Below are 17,253 nucleotides of genomic sequence, written 5' to 3'. Positions count from 1 at the left end.
TACTACTACTATCATACTACTACTACTACTACTACTACTACTATTATACTACTACTACTACTACTACTAATATTATACTACTACTACTACTACTATTATACTACTACTACTACTACTACTACTACTACTACTACTACTACTATAATTATACTACTACTACTACTACTACTACTACTACTACTACTACAACAACCACTTGGGTTAATACATGACATTGATAGTCCCCAAAGGCTGTTAGGATTAGTTCAGCTGTGAAGCAATCGTTCGTCATATTTTTCCTCAGTTGATATGATTGGAACACGCTACATTTCTTATAATCTGATTGATACATTTATGACACGTTTATATTCAAATTGAAACGTCTGCAGGCTACAGTTGGAGACTGTTGCTTTATGGAGATTTGTTGCAGATGCCAGATAATATGGGAAAATAAATCACAAAAATAATGAACTACATCTCTACGCTTGTGCTCAGAGCATTCACTTATCAGGTAACAAAGAAGCTCACTGTTTTCATCACAGAGTTTGCAAAATACCAAAGCGTTTGTGTGGGTTTGACGAAAGAGTCGTCCTTTCATTTGCACAAATTGAGTTGTCACAGTATAAAGAATATAAATATAGTGTAAATACCAAATGAATGTATTCTCTCACAGTTCTTTGCAGCTTCATAACAAAAACGTTATTAATATCATCCGTTTTTAAAACATCCACTAATTATGTGACTGTCACAACAGACAATCCACTTTGTAGAGGGCTCAAAGGGAAGGATCTTTTTTTTTCTGAAAGTGCAGTGCCATTTACTTTCTGCCTAAACAAACAGCTGCAGAGCCAATCAGCAAATAGACTGGAACATGACTACAAAGGTTTCAATAAAGAAAAAAAAGGTATGAAGCTTCAAATAAAGAAGAGTGCAATGGAAATCTAATACATTGAAAAACAGCATTGACAAACCCAAGGATACATTTTTAACCACATGCATGGCATTTGAGTGGAGGGTGAAGATGCATATCCTTTAGTTTCCTTAACATCCTCTGCACAAGTGTGTGGCCTTACATGAATCAAAGATGAAAAGGGTCGTCCTTCACACCGCTAGCCCGTGTTGATGTGTCCTTGGGCAAAACACTACTTTAACTACTTTAGCTGTGCCTGCGGTGTATGAATGGCTAGCTAGTCCTGATGGGCAGGTGGCACCTTAGCTCCTGCCATCAGTGTGTGAATGATGACAAGTAGTGTGAAAGCACTTTGAGTGGTCGGAAGACTAGAAAAGTGTTGTACAAGTACAGGTCCATTTACCATTCACACAGCAAGCCAGGACATCATGTTTGTACCATTGAATAGTTCATGCTGAGGTTCTTTTAAAAAGAAATCAAACAAAATTGCGCATTGCTGAAAATGTTAGAATCTGTCAATATTCTGCAATTCACTGGAGGACATGTGAAGGGGACTGGTGAAGGACCGTGGAGAGGAGAGTGCCAAGGTAAGGACAGAGAACACAACAGACCAGACTTTCCATGACAGAAAGACAAATCCCACAATTAAGATTTCCGTTTATTTTATTGATGTAACAGTGTACTGAGTATTGGAACCAGTAGGGGTCTTTTTTCTCCTGTTGTTATTATTGTAGTGTTGGAATAAAGTATTTGATAACCAACTAATCCCAATTTGTTGGTAGGATGTAACAAAAATATATATTTACTCAACTACTAAAGTGCAGTTTTTAGTTACTTTAAGTGTTATCATTTACTTTACACTTTTCTAAATAATAATACAAGACATTGCTATTTCATATACACCTGGCACAACATTAAATTACTTTCATTTCATTAACAATAACCACCCAATGATCAATCATACAGTGACATGATTATGGTGAATCAGGCTATTTTGCTTTTAAAACCTCTTTTTTTATACATCTCTGCACTTTCAATCAGGCGAATGTCTTTTTTTCCTTTTCTCCTTTCTTCCCCAATAAAAATTATTGGCCAGAATACAGATGGACAACTTGGACCTGAAAGCATGTATCCTTCCACAGTCTGTGACTCATCCACTGCAATTCGACTACATAATAAATCACCTCTGGCCAAATCAATCATACAACTATACCACTGTTACACTGTTGTTTGTTTGGTTACATCTTTGCGCTATTGTTTGTTAGTTAATTTAATATGATTCTATTCTATATTTTATATAAATATATATATTGTGCATTTTTATATGTAATATTGCTTTACTTGTACTGTATGTATACATGCTGCTGAAACGAAACTATTTCCCCTTGCAGGATGAATAAAGTATCTATCTATCTACTGTCTCTGCTTCAGCAGGACATGGGTCGAGGGGTTATTTCTGTGCGCATGCGCAATTTTGGAAAACAAGGAAGTTGTCCCGGATTTCCATCAATGGAAACAAAGTGGATGTGGCGCCGTAGAGGAGCAGTCTGCGACGGAGAGCCGCACCGGAGCTGCTACTTATATCTGCAGTGAAGGTAAGAGGTGGCCGAGGGGAGGAAACGAGGTTTCTACTGAAAGCCCTTTGCGTTGCGTCGCGTCACGTTAGCTGGAGTTTGATAGCGTAACTTCTGAGAAGCTAATGCTCCGGCTAATTAGGGTTGAGCTTACAGGTAAGCAGAGCGCGTTGAGTGAGCGGCTCCCTTTGAACTTCTGCTGGACAACAAACATATAACCCTCCGCTGCATAATGCTTTTAATGCACAGAAGCGACTTGTTTATTAGCCAGTAATTAGCCATATGCAACGTCACATGATTTGACCTACATAGCATGCGAGTGGAGGGGTTGCTTATTTAAACTTTAAACGTAAAGTTACGCTCGCGAGGCATGAAACGAAACTGCTCTCGTGGGCTCTTTTTTGGTCCTAATGTTTGTGTTGTACAGTACGCGCCGTCACGTGACGACGCAGCAAGACACGAAACAGCTGCAGGAGAAGTCGCGTTACCCAGTAGAGGATCATAGCGGGACAGCACGCGAGTCCGGTACCGTTACATGGGTCATTCACGGAGAATACAGTGGTGAACTGCAATAAGTACCATAGGAGTATAAGTGCCATAGGAAAAAAAAAACTATCATGCATTAAAAGATGAAACGAGCTGAACGTAACCAGGATTTTACTGCGTCACAAGCACAGCGTTTCAACCCCATCCCCATATATATATATTCATATATATATATATCTTCACTTCAGTGGTATACAAATGCTGCTTCACATGTATAATAATGGTGTATAAATACAAAATCCCTGCAGTGTGTATCAATACTTAATAATAATAATACAAAAATACACATAATATCAGCCCCAGTCTTTAAAACATACCACAACATATGTTTGTGTTTGCAATTGTAGGATGTATTAGGAACCAAGAATAATACAAATATGTATTCCATGCATGCAAATAGTACATTTTGCCAAATGCCAACAGATGCTTCCACACCGGATAACAACAACAACACAATGAAATCTGTAAACAGTAAGAACATGGTGCAAACAATAAAATGCAAAGGTTGTTGGAATGATTAATGTAACATACGTGACGTAGGCGGCTATGACAGCAGGCTGCATATATAGTGTGCTTAGACATTTGACAGTGATGATAATTGCAGCATGTTTAAAAAAAAACGCTGCATATTTCGTTGCTAACAATAAAGGCTGTCATTGACCGGTACTGTGGCCGTTGGTGCTGCAGCGTCATTGCACAGTTAGTGCGCCTGTCCTGGCACCGTGGATTTATTTGCTGCACTCCCCCCTGACTGTTTGCTGTCCCGTTTGGCGGCTGATCTGAAACCACACAGTGATGGATGTGCAGAGAACAGACTGAATCGTTGCGGTGTAAAATTGGATCTGCAGCTCCTGAGGCAGGTTGAACTTGCTGAATTGGCGCAGGGAGTAATCTTCTGCTGGGCCTTTTTTTTTTTTTGCCTGTGAGAGAAAATCTGAAGGCTTCCGCAGCAGACACACTTGAGTGTTTCCAATACCCAAATGCGACCACACTATTTAGTATGCCAGACGAAGATGTAGTATGTCCCAATTCATAGGGTGTCAAATGCCTTATTTTAAAAATACCAGGATGTTCTATGAGGATGATGATGATGGCGTTTCCGGAGTTTAACAGACGGGTCTCCTGGAGGGGCAGCCGTTGGTGTTGGAGTCCCAGATCCTTGCATTACTGTGTGTCCCTGCAGAGTCGTGGCGATGCACAGGATGTCGAGTGCATCATCCACTGACCTGTTTGCCCGGCAGGTGAACCACAAGGAAGCAGGGGGGGTTCTTGAGATGTCCTTCAAGTCGACCTGCACCAGTCTCTCGGAGGATTTCATGACCCCACACACATCGGAGCGACAGACCTGCAGGCAATGCATTCTGTGATGGAGGGTTTCTCTGGGACCGGGATGATAGTGGAGCTTTTGAAGCAGGGGGGGGAGGGGGGGCTCACACTTCACACGGCTCCAGTGATCTATTAAAGATCTATGTGAAGATGGGTGCCAGCGGGTCAGCACAGACTCTCAGAAAGGAGGGTCACACGCCGTCTGGGCCATTCCTGATCTTCTGTCTCTGAAAGAGCCGACACACGTCAAACTTGCAGACAGGTAAAGGTCCTCCACAGTTTGGGTGGTGGTCTCCTAGAATTAGTGATGTCCTGCAGGCCTCTTCACGTTGTCAGTGAGTTCACACAGGTCTGTAGCAACAGCATAAAAAACAGCATCAACAAACAATTAATCAAGGATCATCCTTTGTAAGATAAATGCTGCTCTTCAGCGGAAAAACAATCTTGTGAAGAAGTATTTGCACAAAAGGTTCCGCCTCGCTTTAACCAAGCCGGATGAATACTAATGAACACTCCCACGTATTTGTTGCCTTTACTCTCGTTCGAGGCCACGTGTGTTTTTCGCAGATAATATAGGGGCATCCAGGAAAGCTCATCGCGTGAGCACTTTCCTCCAGTTTTGGCTAAATCCACAGCGTTCCCCTTTTTTTGCAGCTAGCGCCGCGACTTCACAGGAGCCATAACCCTCCTCATCCTCATGCCAACGGCTCTCTGGCGAGTTCACGTGGCGGCTGGCGGCAAAGCAACAGAATGTTTCTGAAAGCTCATCCGTTCTCTTCATGCAGGAACAATGTTTTATCCTGTTTTGTTGTTTTATTCCTGGATTTAGTCTGCCGTGGGAGGGGCAGCAGGGGGCAGGGTCTCAAGTGTAACTATTTACAGAGCCAAATATCTCGAACATGAAACAAAACTCCCGCCTCGAGGAGGATCAGATCGCAACGTGTCGTCCCACTTCTCCGAGTCCCTTCGAGGCAGATCAGCGTTGTGGTGCTTTTCTTAGTGTGTGTGTGCGTGTGTGCGTGTGCATGTGTGTGCGACTGGCACAATGTGGAATAAATAAATAATAATAAATAACCCCCCCTGTTCTGAGCTCTGGAAGAAAAAACACGTTTTGCGGAAAAGCAAAAAAAGACCAGAGGTTACACAAACTCCACCAACACCATCTTGAGCACCTTCTGCTGGAATGAACTTGATTTAAGCACTGACATCTAAGAAAACGGTGGAGTTGTTCTGAACGATCACCTCTCTGTCTCTCCGTCCAAACAGCTCCTTAATGAAGGCGACCAGAGGGAATATGTTGGGCGTTGGAATATCCAACAACAAGGTCAAGTACTCACGGCTGGCCGCTGATGACGACGGCTACATCGACTTGCAGGTGAGAGACGTGTTCCTTCTGCTGCGCTGACCTCCCGCTGCCTCATTGTTAACCCTGTTACGACCACAGGCAGCGACTCTGAGATAAATCCATATTATTAATGACTTCCTGGTGCTATGCCAAAGCCTGCGGTGATTAAACCAGAGAGATTATACCAGTTCTTAGTTTCTGCGTTGCAAAAGAACAAGTCTGATAAACTTTTTTCTTTTTCCTCTTTAGTGCCAGCTCACAGTATTTGTCCAGGGTTAACACTGGCTAATTTTAGTTTAGACGCGATACAAAATTATTCTAATATTCACTATGAAAGTCAAGTACTTACCGTTGTTGAGGCAAGCTACAGTTTCTGCTATGATTCACCATAATGAAAAGGAAAAAACACTTTTTTTGAATGCTTTCCAGTTCAAGAAAAGTCCGCCAAAGGTGCCGTACAAGGCGATCGCACTGGCAATATTCCTGTTTTTGATCGGCTCCTTGCTGATCATCTTCGGGGCTCTCCTTCTGTCGGGAACCATCAAGGTCGAGGTGAGTTTGGTCAGTCAATCGGTTCAAAATTGGCAAATTTCGTCGATGGGTCTCACATCCAGATAGATTGCCAGTGCAGTTGAAACTGTGTGTGTGTGTCCCCCGGTGTATAAATTGGAATGCAGAGTATTGTTCTGTTGCCAAATAAGCTTATTGTGAGGCCTGTCACATTCTCCCATAATGTTTGGGTTCCTTAAAACTGACAGTAAATACCCCGCCAGGCTTGTTCTCCTGAAAAATCCATTTGTGACTAAAATGTTTCTGTCTGAGCCGCCCGCCTCCTGTCTGCTCCCAGTGTATGTCCCGCTTGGAGGATACATCTATTTTTATGTTGCTCCTATATGTGAGATGCTCTTTTATTTACATTTCCTGTTTTTTGTTGTTGTTTTTTTTATTATTATCCCAAATGTGTTGCCAAGCACCTCTGCAGGCACGAAGGGAACAAAATCCATCCATTTGTTCATCCGTTAAACAACTGGGACAACATCAACATAAATATTACCCAGTGATCATCATGACATGTCTGTATATGACAAAAATAAAATAAACCCCCAACGTACACACACACCTCACACTGCACTGCTGTATACAATATTCAGGCCCCCGATCCTCCTCATCTATCTCTAGGCTGGAAAGAGACAGAAGGGTATTGTTCTAGTGCCGTTACAATACCTGAGTTTCAGCACTCTGTTGGCATGTAACCGTGTTTGTCTGCAAGTGACGATCAGATGTTAAATGCTGTCTCAACATAAGCAGAAGCAAATTGCCTTAATGAAATACCCTAATATCGGCAACATTTTTCCACTTGCTATCTGATCAAAGAAGAAGTAAACGAGGCGGTTAATCTGAGCAGGCATTGAAAGCCGGCTTTGGGTGCTCTTGACAAGTGTGGTGCTACAGCGTGTCTCGCCGTGTCCCCGGCCCTAGTTTCCACACGTCTATAAGCGAGCCGACACGGCCTCCGGAATCTGTCGACTCGTGCAGTAATTAAAACACTCGCCTCGAGTTAGTCTCTGTTTTTTAAATAACTGTAGTTGAACTGCTGTATCGCTCCGATGTCAGTTTTCTGCCGCGCTCGCGTTCTTCCTGGCCGCGGCGGCCTCGTGCCCGCGCAGGCGTTTGATTACAAAAAAACGATTTTGATGTGTTCGAGCTCGGAGTGCCAACTTGGGTAAGACCCCCTGCTGCGGGTTCCGCTTCCTAACATCATAACTCTACGCCGCCACATATTGTATTTGTAATTATCAGTGGGAGGTTTATGTCTATGTGTGTGTGTGTGTTTTTTTTCTTTCCCCCCCAGTCTGCAGATTGTATTTGCAGAAAATTGTATCTGCCATGAAGGCAGCGTCAGAGTATTTCAAGAGTCGTCTTGCCAATTAGCCCACGCAAGTTGAAATAGCATCTCTAATACGGCAAATTACACGAGGTTCAAGCTGTGGATGAGAGGGAAAACTGGAGGCGTGTGTGTGTGTGTGTGTGTGTGTGTGTGTGTGTGTGTGCGTGCACGGTTTTGAACACAGTCAACTATTGCCGTGGCAAATGAAAGGAAAAAGAAACACCACGTTGAAACCTTTTCACAACCTTTCGCTTTACTTCAGGAATATTGGTTAAGGATCACTTCCTCAAAATGACCACAACAAAAAAACTCAACACAAGGTCCACTTACCAGCTAGAGTGTGAGCCATCTCCATGACAACTGAGCACACCATGAGATGTGGTTGAAGGCTCATAAATAAATAAATGAAGAAGCATGAAACCTCAATGTCAAGATTTACTTTTTTTTTTTTTTTTTTTTAAACCAAACTACAAAGAAAACAGCTCAACCTCAATAAGATGACACCTGCAGGGCCATGACAGTGCATCTGTGAGCGGGCCACCGACACTCGGTGCACAAGGCTGCCATCTGGTGGCCAAATGAACCACCTGAGCCGCCCTCCTCCTCCTCCTCTTCCTCCTCCTCCTCATCCTCCTCCTGTATGTGAGATGACTAATAATTTGCATGAAACCAGATCTCAGATAAATGAAGTCATCACGTCTGCGCGCCTCCTGCACCCCTTCTCCAGTCGGAGCATGTTTGTGTCGCGCTGGCAGGCGAGGTGGAGATAAGAATGCCAAAAGCCCGATGTGGTGCACTCTTTTTAGTACGGGTGTTCCCTCGCTTGATGTTTGTGAGTAAACAGGAGGGGGGGGAGTCTGATTCACACCTGAAGTCGATGAATTCCTCCCAAGCTTTTGAAGTGCAAAGAAATATCTTCCTGTAACCCCTCTCTCATCACAGAGTCTCACTCCTAACCGCCTGCTCTTCTATGTTGTGTTTCTCCAGCACCCGGACCGCACCATTCCCGTCATCATCATAGGACTGCTCGTTTTCCTGCCCGGGTTTTACCATTTGAGAATCGCCTACTACGCCGCAAAGGGTTACCGGGGCTTCTCCTACGACGACATCCCCGATTTCGGCGACTGATCTGAATGGCAGCTGTGGATCGGTGCAGAGTCCACCCCGCCCCCTCCTTTTGGCCACACTGTGTAACCCTGAGACTGTCTGCCTGCTGATTTGCTTTGAGTTTTCCGAATTGAATGTAAATGTGGCAAAACTTTCACATCACTGTGAAAAGTGTTGCAGATTTCTTCTTCTTCTTCTTCTTCTTCTTCTTTTTCTTCTTCTTCTGTTCGACGCTGTGAGTCGAGCGTCATCCAGCTTGGTGAACCTTAGTGGCTTCATATACTCAACTTTATGAATGAGGAGAACAACCTTTGGGCGAGTGGCGGGACACTTCTGGAGACCACACAGATGCCTTCGACTTACTACCGCCAGAAATGTCCACGACCTCGGCGACTGAGGCTTTTGTGTTCTTTGCACAGTTGCACAGCTCTGTATCTTAAACAAATATGTATTTGTGACCGTAGTCCATATGATTTTATGCAAAGTTGGCGGGGGACGGGGGGCTGTATTTCTCCCGAAAGATCGTTATATTTGCAGTCCTATCCCAAAGACTGATTGAATACCTTTTTTGTATTCTTTTTTTTTGGACTGGAATGTATTACTCTCCGTATGAAGTATTTGCTGTTTGCGCATATTCAGTTGTTTTTTGAATATCAAAGAAAGATGTATTTTTACATGCACGTGCTTGATTAAGAAAACAAATATAAAATAAAAGTTGAAGTCTGAATGTTTTGCCTTGTGTGGTCCTTGATCACATGAACATGATTCTGATGGCAGAGAATGGAGATACATTAAACTTCATTTATGGGGTAGAAGCCCGTCACTGTCGATGGAAACATCTACGCACACAACAAAGAAATCAAAGTACATAAATCACAAACTGGACTCAATGAACACGGAAAGCAACGTCTCAGAGAAACCCCTTCTGTATCTTTTTCCAGTGCAGTCGATGAACATGTAAACATTAACATGTATGGAGCGTGCTCTGCCCTTTATGTTTGAACCAGATGTTGTATGTGGTGGACTGTCACAGCCAATCCATCTGCACTGAGATTAATTCCACCAGCCTAACAGTGTGGTAATAAAAGAGGCTTGAATTTAATTTACACACACACACACACACACACACTCCAAAAGCTGAAACTTCTTTCCTTCCTTCTAATATTGTTGTCTTAATACTAATTTAAAAAAAAAGTTAATATAGATTCGAAATTAAGAAAAGCAAACAAATCACATGAATTCCTTTTCATCCGTTGGACTGACAGTTTAGTTTTATTGTTCAGAGAAAGACAGAAACAACCCCTTCTGCACAATGGTTTACATCATTCACAAAAGAAAAAAGAAAAATAGAAATGGAACTTTTGATTTTCATGTCAAATGCTAAAAAAAACCCACGGAGGCAACACAAGAGCCCGGAAGAAGCCTCACAAGATGAAGTTTACTCCATTGTCCTTGTGGGAGGGGTGACATCTATGAATAATATGCATAAACATGCAATAACATGCATGTTTATTCCGACTCATAAACCCTCCATGGAATTATTTCTGGGATTGGCCACCAACACCAGGTGAAGGACACCCTCTTGTGGCTCCCTCTGAGCTGGGTGCCATCAGGGGGATTAAGGGCTAATAAATAAATAAATCGCCTTTTCATCCTGTGCCTGCACAAACAAAAGTCTTATATTTAAATCTGCAGCGGCTTATAAACATTAAAGGGCTTAAAGGGCCGTGGCGGTAACTCCAGTTTAATGTGGTCTGAGTCTTTGAACGCAACACGGCAGCAGCGGCCAGAGGAGGGGGGGCGAGGGGGAGGAGGGGGGAGGGAGGGGTGGACTCTCTGCTCAGCCAGGGCGCAGCGAAGCGGGTCGATGCTTCACTGTCACCTGCAAGTGAAATAAACACCTGTTGCCGGCGGGGGCTCGAACAGGAAGAAGAAGAAGAAGAAAAAAGCCGCTCGTGTTTCAGGTGATTTGCGACGCCTCGCAGTTCGAGGCCCGCGTTGCTCAGAGTGACCCGCAGCTTTGGAGAGAGGAACTACGAAAGGATGCGGTTTTACACTAAACTAAACAGGAAATCTCTCAGCGGCCGCCAGTAACCGAGCTACAGGTAGGATGAGTAATGATCATGATAATTAAAAAAAGACAGCAGTACTTGAAGAGTCTGAAAGTGTTTCTGACTTCCAGCAGCTTTGAAAAAGATGAGAAATTAATACTCTGAGGGCGACATTTCCTCTCATGCATTTAAACCTGGGTAATTCCGTTTTTATGGAGGTTATGGGTTAGGGTTAGGTCTGAGTTAATGTGTGTGTTGTTGTTGTTTTCTTCCCCTGTGGCATTCGTTGTTTAAGGTTATAGTGGTGCAGCTATCTTATCTATTTTTTTAGGATAGACTTTGAGCCCTTTAAAGCTTGAACCTTGGTGAAGTCATGGTTATCAGAAAGTGGATGTCTGGAAGGTTTGCTTTATAAAGCTGCCAGAACCTATTGCTGGGCCAATCCCATCAATTAAAAATAATATTCAAGGCTCTTAAAAAAGCAAGATCACATGTAATTGCATTAAAAATCACACGGCGCTTTAGTCGTTGGTGGTTCGAACAAAAGTAGCAGTAAGAGTCTGAGCTCATAAGATCCAGTACATTTGTTCAAGGCAAGACACAGAATGTGAATGTCATCGCTTTGTGCTGTTGACTTTGTATTGTGACAAGAGTCTTTCTTCATTTCACAGATTATGAGAGAAAGTATTCTCATAACCTCCCCCAGACATGGTTCATTTAATCATTTCAAACTCCATCTCTGCTTCGATGGAGTCTGCCGCGGTGCCAAATGAGCACAGTTTCCCCACAATGTTACACACCCCCTCGAGAAATGTTTACATCAGCAGTGGGAAAATACTTGTTATTGTGAGGGAGAAGTCATGTGGAGCCAGAAAATACTTCACGTGTGACACTTAAAGCAGTCTGAAGCCGATGCAAATGACATCCTGCAAATCTCTCCAGAGTCCACGCCAGTGTTTTTGCATACTGTGTCCCAGTGCTAGTTCAGAATATGGTTCACGAAAACTAGATTCGATTGGTTATTTCTGATGCATTATCTGCATTCAGAGAGTCTCTGTAAAACTGTATTGGCCTTTTTTAAAACCCTAGGCTCCAAATGTTCAGGAAGTTCTTTATTTAGCAAGCTTTAGTCATGACCGATAGTCATGACTAAAGCTTGCAAACATCAAGGTTGAAAAAAAGAACCAAACGTACGTTATTTTGAGTTTAATGCTCAAAAGCGTCCTCTAGCTGCTTCCTTCGGTACTGTGTTTGCACGGTTTGATCCGATTCAAATGTTGCCAAATGCTGATTGGCTCACACGTGTGTGTCATCACTCTTTTCCTAGTGAGCCCCACCCACTTCAAACCAGCGAGAATAGCAACGATAAAAAAAAAGAATAGTTGTGAAATAACTAAATAGTGTTGAACTTTGGCAGAAGACGCCATCGCGCTCCTCCGACTGAGAAAATGGGAATTAAATGTGTTTCTGCTTCGCCAACTGACATCTTAATATTGAGTTTCAGTAGTTTCTGCACAGTCACGCTTCGTCTCCTGTGTTGGAAAAGGCGACTTTTAAGTTCTGGACTCAAGTCGACATCACTCTTGACTTTTGGAATGATTTTGTATCCTCTCCAAGAGGGGGAGAAGAAGAAGAAGAAAAAACGACATTGTAAAAGCTTTTCGGTTTCTTTCCCGACGACGGATACGCTGTGAATCTACTTGACGGCAGCCAATCGCGTCGCCCCATCTTTGGGGAGCGGCGCATGTGGCAGTGAAAGTGCAGCAGACAGACTGCAGATGATGCCTTCAGACTTAATTGCACAGAGGTATTATAATCATAATTTAATGGAATAGGATTCACATTTTTGACATAAAATGTACTTTGTATGTACTTTAAACCTACTTTTGGAGTATAATAATTGTTTTGAGTGCAATTAAATCTGGAAAGCATCTGTCTTTGTTGAATAGAGACTTCGATGTTGCCTATTTGTGATATACAGTGACCTTCCCCACCTTTTGCTTTTAATCCCCGACGTCCTTTCTCTGCTGTGTGCGACTAAAGCATATTTCAAAGATTAGAGATCGTGGCTTTTCGTCTGGTATGCCAATACCTGCTGTCTGATTTACAGAAAAGATACCTGATGTTTGTACTCCCGAGTGCAGAGATGCATTACTCGCACAGTGGAAGTCTGTTTATTTTTCACTTTTTGTTTTTTCCTCTCCTCTTTTCAGTCTGTGGCATTTTCTCTTAAGTGCACATCAAACGGAGCCACGCGGAGGGTTCCTATTGTGATGGGAAGCTTTTGTTAGAATTTGAAAATGGGCTTTTCTGAGCCGCGTGCGAGACACGCCGAAATAAAACGTGTGGGGTCGGACAAAATCATCTATTGGAAGACATCACCCGGGGCTTTGGAAAATCGTGAGAAGACATCTTTCACAGTTTCTGATATTTTATTAATTCATCAAGAAAAATGAATACCTGTTGAACAGCAGTGGCAGGGTGGAAAGTAGAAGGCAAGAAGAGCCAAGTCCCCCACCCACCCCCAAAAAAAGATTTACCGATGATGCCACTGTTTCTGCGTATGTGGGTATTTACAGTGTCTCCTTGGCAAACGCCTTCTGTGTGATCTCATGCCATATTCCGATTGGTTGAATTGTGAGTCACAGGGTCCCTTTTTTATAATATTTTACCTTAACCTTATGACAGAAGGATTAAGACGCAGGCTGCCTTCGAGTGGGAGCGATGGTGCGATCTGGGTTCCTCTATCAGTTGTCAACTTTCTTTTGAGACGGTCCAAACACAGAGAGCACAGTGTCCTAGAGAGGCCTGCAACAAGTCCAGGTCTCAAGGGTCAGCTCAGTAGGAAGTTAAAGAGCAGGTGAAAGGTTATGTTTATGTAAAACGTGAAATCTGATGAATCGCCTCAAGCGATGTCACCTGAGTCAACGACGGTTGGGGCTGAAGACGCCAAGTATCGGAGTCAGAAAGGAGCTCACCAGAGCATCTCTGCTCAAGGCCGGCAGCGTACACAAGGGCTGAATTGTCAGCGGTTGAGTTGCATTGTGGGTATTGTAAACGTCTGAATGAAGGAATTTAGGACGTGGAAGAAAAGGATGATATCTCTTCTGCTGCATCAATTTGGATCCTTTCTCCTTTTTTTTCACCGTCTAAGAGTCGACATATATCCAATCAGTACACTGCACCTTCGTGATTTTGTTAGTTTTAAAGTAAAAGAAAAACACCAATTGCTTTTTTTTGTTGCTTTTGGCAGATCCAAACAGCCATGAAACCATCTCAATTCCCCACAGGATGGAGTACCTGTAGCTGTCTACCTCAGCACCTCAGCACATTATAAAGGACACGTTTTGAGAAGAGACACAAACCAACGGCTCACGGCGGAAGAAATGGAATTTGATCAGGAAACAATTGTGCAGAGGTCCCTTTTTATCTTTTACCTTCAAGTGTGGTGGGGGAAAGAGGAGGCAGAACCGTTGACAAATCTGTTAGTGTGCCTCGGCCGTGATTAATCAGCTGCGCCCCCCACAACCCCCCCAACACCCCACCATTCCTCTCCCTCGCGCAGATTAAAATGGCAACAACACAGACCTTTCAGCGGCGCGCCTGTCGCTGACAATTCTATTTCTGTCGGCTGATGAATCTGCGCGAGACAGGACGCTTTCCGTTGTGAGCTACCGGCTCATTTATTAGAGCTTTAAACATTTCCCAGAGTGCCGCGCTGTCACTGTGTTTGTCTGCGATGTCGGAGGGAGGAAAAACACGTCCGCGGCGAAACGTCTAGGGACCATCTGTGTCGCCGTGGCCGAGCGCATCACCTGCACGGGCCGCTTTGTTCGGCAGCTCCATGAGTTTCTTGGTTCACATTTAATGACAGAAAAAGGAATCCTGCAGTTTTTTATTTATTTTTTGCCTCTCCTCATCTTTCGTCTTGCTGTGTTTCCACACTTTCCCTGCTCCCTTTCTATCTCTTTTTTTTTTGCTGTTCTACTTCATTGCCTTGTTATTCGGCCAGACAGCACAAAATAAGTATTACCTTGTCAGAGCAATGCAACGATAAACAATGTTTCTTCTCATCCCTGGCTATCTGTATTTGGAGACAAAATAATAAGTGTGTCTGGTCATGTTTCTCTAATCAGTTACACGGTGAATGCCATTACATGGCGCCCAACCCTTGTCATCGCCGCTCCTTTTTGAGTTAACGAGAGGCAGGCGATGAGGAGCCAGGAGAAGATGCTGAGCATGTGTTCATCACGTGCCAGACGGGGACGAGTCGCTCTCTTCTAATTAACCCCCCCCCACCCCCCCCCCCTCTCGCTCTCTCGTCCTCGCCCACCGTGCCAGGGTGAGAAAACAACACAATCATAAAGTCGAAACTTTGGCTTGCCTGGCTCGGTCTCTGTAAACACTCGACTGCCTAATTCGAATGTAATAAGTTCTGGATGAGCTCTGTGTTGTGCTGCTTTGCATGAAGGGCAGTGGAAGTCTGTGGCATAGATGGCATTCGGCAGACGCGCCGCAGATTGGAGATTACTCTATTTTGTTTATTTTTTTTGACTTTCACTTTGATTCTGTGGAGAATCTGTGTACGCCGCGCTGTTTGCTGAAGCATGGGAGCGTGTTGGAACAAGGCACTGCAGCTGTTGACAGCCTGCGTAATTGTTTTCCACCGTTTCAGACTTTGCCCCAGCCATGAAATGAAAAGGGGGGGGGGGGGAAGGCCCGTAAAAGCCTCCATGGTTAGGGAGGGCAGATACGGCCTGTGCGGCTGCTGCGACGGCGGGGTGTGTTCACTGCTCACACTCAGGAAGTGCAGAGAGGACACCATTATGTGACCATACAAATCCACTGAATTCAACCTTTTTTTGAACATGCATACCTGCACATGTAACCATAGAAACTATGCATGAGAAAGTTCACAGAGACTAATATATGACACCTAATTTCATTGTTAGTAACAACTCATGCTTTGAATGAGGTGATGTTATCATTGCATTACATGTTGCCAGTAGTGCATTGTGTGTTAATATTACTGCTGACTGCGGTGTTGTACTCTGTGTGCTCGTGTTGACGCTGCACTTTGTGGCAGGTGGCATTCAAGAAATAAACTACAGTAACTTTCACAGCAGGAAATGATAGAAGCCAGGTGCTGTCGATCAAACTGTAACTTCAGTTTAATGACAGAAATCATAACTAATAGCAAAGTCCCACCCCCATTCTTCCCTGCTGACAATTGTGCCTTGCGTCGAGGAAGACAAGATGTCCGTCAACACCACAACCACAAATTAAACCAGTAGCAGAGGGAAGGCTACTGTGTTTCCTCGCTGAGTTATTTTCCACCACTACACTGGCAGCAGCAGCAAGTTACCACGTTCATATCGAGAACAATTTTGAAAGTACTAAAAGTAAATTCAGTAAATTAAATTTATAATTTTATTTTGAGTAAAGTTTACTCACTAAAACAACCTACTAAAATAAAGTATGTAGCCTCAATTACTATTTACCTTTTTTATTTTTTTGTACATTCAGATCAATTTAAGCCTTCAACCTATCACTTGTAACTGTGCGTAGCGGATCTATTCAATACGTAGCGTTACAATGTAGCGCACAACAACACGGAGGCTACATCGTTCGGACCAAGACGGCGAACTTGATGACTCCGCCAGCGCAGACCAGATCCACTCGTTACGCTCTTACCTTTCACAATAAAAGCCTTAGCTGTTTACTCAACTCAGTAAAATAGCTGTCAGTGGCTTTGGCTACACTACAGTTGAGCTCAGACAGACTGCCAATAGGTCAATAGGATTGGCCTTTACCCCCTCGGTGTGTAAAGGCCTTATCTTTCAGGGTTGGCCCACAAGAATGACGCCATCTCTGCAGCAATTGCCATTACTTCATTTGTGCTCCTGTTTCATCAGTAGTAGTAGTTTTGCATTCAGCATCACCCACAATACTTTCCACTTGTAGCTGCAGCAGGTTGTTGTTCAGAAAAAGCTCCCCAGTCTTGCTTTGACCGCTGTGCTTTACATGGGTGCCTCTGCGCTGTTATCAACTCAGACTAATGAGATGTCGTTATGGATGGTGAGTAGGCTGAAGCAGGCGGGGCCGCAGTGCTGTGTGTGTATGTGTGTGTGTGGCTGTATATCGGACCCATTTCCTGTCAAATCTGACCTTAACCAGCAGTAGCTGTAAAAGGCCGGCATGGTACAAGATCTCCCAACAAGCACGTGTGGTATTTATTAATGAATGTATTCATTTCGTGCTGGTAGCTGCTTCTATCATAGGAGGTGATTGACGTTAATGATGATTGGTGTGTGTGTCTGTGTGCGTGTGTGTGTGTGTGTGTGTGTCTCTTTAAATCCGACCTATCGTGTGGATTTCCTCCGCTCTGGTTTCCACATTCGATCAAAACGGAAGCAGGTGTTTTCTTGGAATGAAGCGGCCCTCCTCGGTGCCTTGCCTCCCATCAGCTCAACTTATCTCCGTCCTTGAGTGCTGAGTCCCCCCGGCCGCTCTAACCAAAACGTCTT

General features: G+C 43.7%; 1 protein-coding gene across 1 annotated transcript; it reads left to right on the top strand.

Moving 5' to 3' along the window:
- Positions 1–2,398: 2,398 nt before the first annotated feature.
- Positions 2,399–9,396, top strand: tmem230a (transmembrane protein 230a). Its single transcript, XM_079234696.1, has 4 exons — positions 2,399–2,484; positions 5,602–5,710; positions 6,110–6,232; positions 8,556–9,396. Exons 2-4 carry the CDS (start codon positions 5,609–5,611, stop codon positions 8,694–8,696), a joined length of 366 nt encoding a protein of 121 aa, XP_079090822.1. The 5' UTR covers positions 2,399–2,484; positions 5,602–5,608; the 3' UTR covers positions 8,697–9,396.
- Positions 9,397–17,253: the final 7,857 nt, after the last annotated feature.

This window comes from Taurulus bubalis (genome assembly GCF_910589615.1).
Source record: "Taurulus bubalis genome assembly, chromosome: 19".
Taxonomy (NCBI): Eukaryota; Metazoa; Chordata; class Actinopteri; order Perciformes; family Cottidae; genus Taurulus; species Taurulus bubalis.
Note: the sequence above shows the minus strand (reverse complement) of the source record. Positions and strands in the feature narration are given on the sequence as shown.